Source organism: Ictidomys tridecemlineatus, chromosome 12 (assembly GCF_052094955.1).
Source record: "Ictidomys tridecemlineatus isolate mIctTri1 chromosome 12, mIctTri1.hap1, whole genome shotgun sequence".
Lineage (NCBI taxonomy): Eukaryota > Metazoa > Chordata > Mammalia > Rodentia > Sciuridae > Ictidomys > Ictidomys tridecemlineatus.
In genome coordinates this window covers 10,362,001-10,369,650 of record NC_135488.1, presented here as the reverse complement: position 1 = coordinate 10,369,650, position 7,650 = coordinate 10,362,001, and the positions used below count along the sequence as shown (strand labels likewise).

The 7,650-nt window shown below is 31.1% G+C and overlaps 1 protein-coding gene across 1 annotated transcript; it reads left to right on the top strand.

The window, feature by feature from the left end:
• The first annotated feature begins 3,653 nt into the window (after positions 1-3,653).
• LOC144369013 (uncharacterized) lies at positions 3,654-7,151 on the top strand. The gene has a single exon (XM_078028072.1). The coding sequence runs from the start codon at positions 5,761-5,763 to the stop codon at positions 6,703-6,705; it is 945 nt and encodes a 314-aa protein (XP_077884198.1). The 5' UTR covers positions 3,654-5,760; the 3' UTR covers positions 6,706-7,151.
• Positions 7,152-7,650: the final 499 nt, after the last annotated feature.

Genomic DNA, 7,650 nt, shown 5'->3' with positions numbered 1-7,650 from the left:
CAATCCTGCTGTCTCAGACTCCCAAGCTTCTTGAATTAAAAGTGTGTGTTATCATGCCTGGCTGGCAGCTGTTTTATATATAATTTTGTTACAATGACTAGATAAGTTGCTTAGGGCCTTGCTTAATTGCTGAATTTGGTTTTAAACTCATATTCATAAATTTTAAATATCACTTTTGCTTTTGATTTCTGTCTTTTTATGTTATATTAGAATGCAACTTCAATATTGTAATATCTGTTAACATTTGTTTTGTGCGTTTAACCTGATTTCTTGGGAATAATATTCCAGAGACTACAGAGAATATTGCCTCTGTAAACCAAAATGGTTTTTAATGTTATTTGAAGGGTTTATTTTTTTATTCCTTGGGTAATAATGCAATTCTATTTTTTATTCTTTGCATTAATTGGGGATTGATGTCTCCTATTATTACATTTTTGATTTCTATGATGTTGAATTTTGTCTTTTCTTTCTGTAGATGAAAATCATTATTTGAGTTATATATTCCATATCATTGTATTCTAAGGATTTGGCATATTTATTTTTATATAATATTCTACTTTGTCTCTTATTTATATAAATATTATCAACAATTTTGAAAGTAATATTTGTTTTATCCTTTTGTTTTTAATCTTCTTGTGACCTTATATCTAAAAAGAATTTTTGTACATTTAAATCTGACATAGTTAACATATTTTTAAGTTTAATCTTGTTGGTCATATTGTGTTTTGATTAGTTTTTTTCCAAATTGTTTATTGATATTGATATTAGTGATGAGGAAAAACTTCTATAGTTTTCAAGTTTTGTTGATTTCTTATGTTTTTTTTTACTATTAAAATATGCCTTAATGCGTAGCTCATACATTTTTATGGTGATAATTTACTTTTTTCTATTTTTTTATCCTTGATGTTTATTTTGTCATTACTTTGTAATTATTTAAGTGCCTAAAAACAGTAGAATAAATTGGAAATTACATTCTTATATTCTTAAATGAATATACAACCAGTGTAACTCAACATAATTTATCACCAAAAGAATAGATTCTTATAGTTTGTGAAAGTATGATATATGAAGATACATTCTACTGTCATGTATAACTAAAGGACAATTAAAGAAAAAAAAATAAAGTACTTAGTTTGCACTACATTTTAATCTGAATTTATTAATTTTCTAAAACAATCAGTTTTTTTACATGTGTTGCCATGAGTTGTTATTGATGTCACACCTGCTTTTTTAATTTATACTAATTAGCAAATATTTATGATAATTTTTATGCTTTAGTTTTCCACATTCTATAGTAGAATGAAATGTTTTACATACAACAATGAAAGTGTAATAAAATATGTATTTGTATATATTTTTCTTTTCCACAAGAGCTTTCAAATTTTATGTGATTTCTGTTGTGCAGAATATTTTATTGCAAATATTCCACTGATTATTTCTTTTACAGCTGGTGAAGAAGTAAAGCTATTTTTGAATATTTTCATATCTTTAAAGATGTATTTTTCATAAAGTTCAAAAAAATGGTATTGGTAGATAAAGTATTGTAGGTTCATACTTTCATTTTCTTTCAACATACATACTTGTATATCCCAATTCCTTTCTGGACGTCTTCTGCAAAGAAATCAACTGTTAATCATAAAAGAATATCTTTGTAAATAAAATTTCTCATTTTATATCTTTTGATGTCAATTATTTTTGAAGAGTTTTAAAAGTTGATTATAAATTTATTAACTATTTATTTATTTATTTGTTTAGAATTCAACTCAGAGGCACTCAACCATTGAGTTACAACACCATCAGTATTGTGTAATTCACTTAGAGACAGGTTCTCACTGAGGTGCTTAGTGCCTCATCATTGCTGAGTCTTTGAACTCCTGATCCTCCTTTCTTAGCCTCCCAAGATGGTGGGGTTAAAGTTATGCATGATTGTGTCCAACACTACCTGTATCTTTTAATTAATTTTAGCATTTGATATATTTTATTTCTCAAATTTTTAATTCATGAGACTGTGTGTGGGGAGGAGTTGGAGGGCTGGGAATCAAGCCCAGCCTTTTTCATGTGAGTCAAGCTATCTACCATCTAAAATGTATCCCCAGCCTGAGACATTTTTAAATGAATATTTCTAGTATATAATTTCTACTTTTTCTGTTCCTATTTTTCTGATTTTCTTTTCAATTTTTTACATTTTTATTTAGTTTAATAAATATCTTTCAAGAGGTTATTGGGCATTGCTTAGATAATTAACAACATCAAATTTTCAACTCTCAACTTTTGGTTTGCTTGAGTAGATTATACCCTTTATTGTGTGTGCTATTATTTTCATTGAGATTTTTCTATTTAAAATATGTTAAACTAAATCATCATAGGCATTTTGGAAAATATTTGGAAGTTACAATGTAAACAAAAACAGGTCATGTGCAATGATATATAAATGTAATTCCATATAATTGGGAATCTACGGCAGTGGAATGCCAGGTTGAAATAAATTTTAGCATTGTTGTAATAAACTGTCTCAAAAAAAGTATAAACATTGAAAGGTCTATGGATGTAGTTTAGTGATAGAATATCACTGTGTTTAATCCTAAAAAAAATATTTCCCAATAAGATAAAAAGAAAAAAAAAACTAAATAAGAGATTTATTTTCTGCAACATTTGAGTCACAGGTGGAGTTCAAATATGTTGAAGTAAAGGGCTGTGATTGTGATATCAGTCAGTTTGAATGTTGTCCTCATCTGTGGTGCTACAAATTCTTTAAAGATGATTTTCAAAGTTCTCTCAGCTTTTGTCAGCATATTATAGTAAATTCTATATATTTCTTGAGTAATAATCGCTTTAAGTTATCCTGCTCTTGGGCTATTCCCCTCCCCCACCTTGAAAAGTTTTTATATATTTTCAGAGTTTATTCCCCATAGTGTTATAAGTGGAATGACTTGCTATTTTAATTTATTTCAGGTATGACCTCTAATCTAAACCAAGAATTTTCAGAAGAAGAAGAAATAAAATGTTGTTTGCAAAACTTGATAAAGAGCAGGTATGGATACCAAGAGAGTTATATACTTAATTTTGAACAAGAAATATAAATTAAAAGAGAGGAAAGTTCAGAAAATTTTTAATAAAGAGAAAAAAATAATGAAAATTATTTATACACAAAATTACAAATTAATCAGGTTACATTATTACAAACATCTCAGAAGACTGACTCCTCAACTTGTGGCAGCCACTTTTTGTTTGGTTCAAATTTTTAAGTATATTATTTTGATTTTAAAATATTTTGTATAAAACCACTACAATGCACAGTATTTTCAAATGCAAAAACATGTATCAACCTACAAATACATTCAATGTTTACATGCCATTATAAAGATGAATTTTTAAAATACCTTCAGGAAAATAAAGACTCAACCAGATTTGTAAGCTTCAGAAATAAAACTAGAATAGAAATGGGCATTTTAGTGAAAAAAATCTAAACAGTAATAAAATGCTTATTAATCAGTTATGCTTTAACTTTTAATAATGTCTATGTGATTGCACATTAGATAAAAGTCTACAGATCACTAATACAAAATTGCAATATTCTAATCTGTTTTATGAAGTTATAACAAGGTGATTTTCTACACAATATAGACAAATTGTCTCATCATTTAAGTATTTTTACTTAGAGACAACAAAAATATTCAGATTAAGGAGAAATGGAAATGACGTAATAAGCCTCACTAGGAATTTCTGTTGAAAAGAACTATTGATTAATTAAATATGTTTAAGGTGTAAGTATGGTACCATTGCTTTTTCAATTTATAATTTTAATTCAACTTGAAGCAGTCTTTGTGTAGTTAACTATTTATGACTCACAAGTTATCATAATCACTCCATGTCATGGGACCTCAAGCATTCCACCTGAGTCACTTCCTTCTTGGAAAGTGATGAGCCACCTGAAAAAAAAATGAATATCTGAAATAAATAATAAAGGAGTATGACACATGGCCATAACTTATGATAAAAGAGGTAAAGCACCTTATAGATTCTCTAGACCACATAGGATCTAAAAAAAGATGACTAGATAATTTTTCCACTCTTTATTTAAGGGAGTGTACATCAAAGGTAGGAATAAAATTTCAACAGTAAAATTCTTTCTTTAGACATGTAGATTTGCATTCTGGCAAGTCTCACCCACCTCTGTGATGCTGTGGCTATGTGGCTCTAATGGAAGATACCATCTCCAGTGCCATGCTGAATTTAGACAAAACTAGGTAGTATATAACATGTATTGAATAGTCTCAAACTAGCTGGATTTCAACTGTGAGTTCCCAGATACCAGTCTTTCTCTCCTAATAGATTCCATGCTTTTTTTTTTTAAATTTCATACAGAGTTCATAGATATCTTTCAGTAGATCCATCTGACATGTGCTGCTTCATCTTTCATATCAACAGGGATTTTGACCAGACTCCAAGTGAATACCCAAAATATCTATGCATTCTGTGGTTGTGGGTGGAATGAGAAAAACTTGCCAAGTATAAGAACCAGAGACTTCCTGGATCCTATACATGTCCCCAGTGAACTAAATCTCAGGCCATAGCACTACTCATCTGTGCATCTCAAAGAATATGTTTTCAACAAATCCAAAGTATTTTCTAACTGATTTTAGTGAGCTAGTTACATAGAAAGAATTTTAACAACATCCTCAGTGATATATATTTTTGCTGGAAAATTGAGCACTCTAGCTCAGATGCAGTTTGGTCTTTGGCTTAATGAAAATGCTCTGGCACATAAGCGCCATGTTTATGTTCCAGTGCCTGCAGGATTCCCCGCAAATTAAAACAAAACAATAGTGTGTTTGAGGCAAGTTGGAACTGTAGGGATATTGGGCATTGGCTAAGCTGGAAAGAGACAACAACACATATGGCAGTCATATTTGAGGACTCATGTGTGCTTTTAAATATATTTGCACAGCATTTTGTAATTATACCCTTCCTTTAAATGATACAAAATTTTCTATGTAATCAATTTCATTCTTTAGTTAGTAAGTGGAATAATTTGAAATGCACCATTTTGTAAATATTGACAAATATTTCTGTTCAGGACCTGTAGACAATCTCTACCCCAAGTAATTAGATGTATATTAGATTTTGTGTAAAACAATGTAAATTCTGTGAAAGTCATTAAAATTTCACTCTATTTTAAATCCTAGAAAACACCCATGTGATCAGTTAAAAGAGCTTTACAATGATAAAAGTGAAAAAGTTTTTAATCCATGCCCCAAATTTATTTATCCAAGCTTTCATAATCAAGAGACAAATTACAGATATAAGGTATGTGAAAGCATTTTTAATACAACTACAAGAATTCCTGAACTCCAGAGAATTAATTTTGGTGGGAAGCCCTACAAATTTAAAAAATATGTAAAAGCATTTAAAGATCACTCAATTGTTTATCAGAGCAGTGATAAATCCTCCATAAGTAAAGAATGTGAAAAATATTTTACTCAAATTCCATCCATTACTAAAAACCATAGGCTTTACAATGAAGATATACCCTACGAATTGAAGAAATGTGAAAATGTCTTTAAGTGTTGCTCAAACCTCTTTAAACACTACAGTAATCATACTGGAGAGCAAATCGGGAAATGTTTTAATCAAAAATCACACCTTACTGAACACCAGAAAATTTATACTGGAGAAAAGCCATACAAATGTACAGAATGTGCCAAAGCTTTTAATCGAAAATCAGAACTTACTGAACACCAGAGAGTTCATACTGGAGAAATGCCACACAAATGTAAAGAATGTGGCAAGGCTTTTAATCGAAAATCGTACCTTACTCTACACCAGAGAATTCATACTGGAGAAAAGCCATACAAATGTACAGAATGTGGCAAAGCTTTTAATCAAAAACCACACCTTACTCAACACCAGAGAATTCATACTGGAGAAAAGCCATACAAATGTAAAGAATGTTGCAAAGCTTTTAATTATAGAGTAAGCCTTACTCAACACCAGAGAATTCATACTGGAGAAAAGCCATACAAATGTACAGAATGTGGCAAAGCTTTTAAATATAGAGTAAGCCTTACTCAACACCAGAGAATTCACACTGGAGAAAAGCCATACAAATGTAAAGAATGTGGCAAGGCTTATAATTCAAAATATCACCTTAGTGAACACCAGAGAATCCATACTGGAGAAATGCCATACAAATGTAAAGAGTGTGGCAAGGCTTTTAATCGAAAATCGTGCTTTACTCAACACCAGAGAATCCATACTGGAGAAATGCCATACAAATGTAAAGAGTGTGGCAAGGCTTTTAATCGAAAATCGTGCTTTACTCAACACCAGAGAACTCATACTGGAATAAAGCCATACAAATGTACAGAATGTGGCAAAGATTTTAATCTAAAATCAGGCCTTACTCAACACCAGAGAATCCATACTGGAGAAAAGCCATACAAATGTACAGAATGTGGCAAAGCTTTTAATTATAGACTAAGCTTTACTCAACACCAGAGAATCCATACTGGAGAAAAGCCATACAAATGTACAGAATGTGGCAAAGCTTTAAATTCAAAATCTCACCTTAGTGAACACCAGAGAATCCATACTGGAGAAATGCCATACAAATGTAAAGAATGTGGCAAAGCTTTTAATCGAAAATCTCACCTTAGTGAACACCAGAGAATCCATACTGGAGAAAAGCCATACAAATGTAAATAATGTGGCAAAGCTTTTATTCAAAAATCGCATCTTACTGGATGCCAGAAAATTCATACTGGAAAAAAACATACAAATGTAAAGAATGTGGCAAAGCTTTTAATAAAAGATTATACCTTATGCAACACCAGAGAATTCGTACTGGGGAGACACCATACAAATATCAATAATGTCGCAAAGCTTCTCATTGAAAGTCACTCCTTAGTCAACACCAGAGACTTCATATAGGAGAAAAGCCATACAAATGAAAAGAATGTGGCAAAGTTTTTAACCAAATATCATACATTATTTGACACCAGAGAATTAATTCTGGGGAAAAGCCATACTATTGTAAAGAATATGGCAAAGCTCTTTATCAAAGATCACACATTTATCAACACCAGAGAATTCATTCTGGGGAGAAACCATACAAATGCAAAGAATGTGGCAAAACTATTTTACTAGGAAAAGTATTATTGTTCACCAAATATTCATACTGGATAAGAGCCATGTCAATGTTAAGAATGTGGCAAAGATTTAAGTGTGCTCCAGAGTTAACAAGAAATAGGTCATTCATACTTGAGACACTTCTCACAAATCTATAGACTGTAAAAGTCATTTGTTGTAAGATCATACCTCATTGGTCACCAGAAATGTCATACTGGAAAGAAAAATTACAATTGTCCAGAGATAGCTCTGCAGTGCTCACTCCATGAAACCCCAACCCTTGCCCGACTGGCCATTACACAGGAGCCCATGGAAGTGGGCAGGCAGCATGGTTGTATCCTTGGCCCTCTTCTGTGGAGCTCACCAGGTTCACTTGTCCTTTCATCAGTTTCTCTGTTTGAATTGATTAAATTCAAATCATATTTTTTTTCCAAACCTATCTCTGTACGTAAAGGCCTTTTTTGTGTCAAACTGACATATTAATAAAACCATGTTATGCCTGAAGTCTAAGATCACATCAAT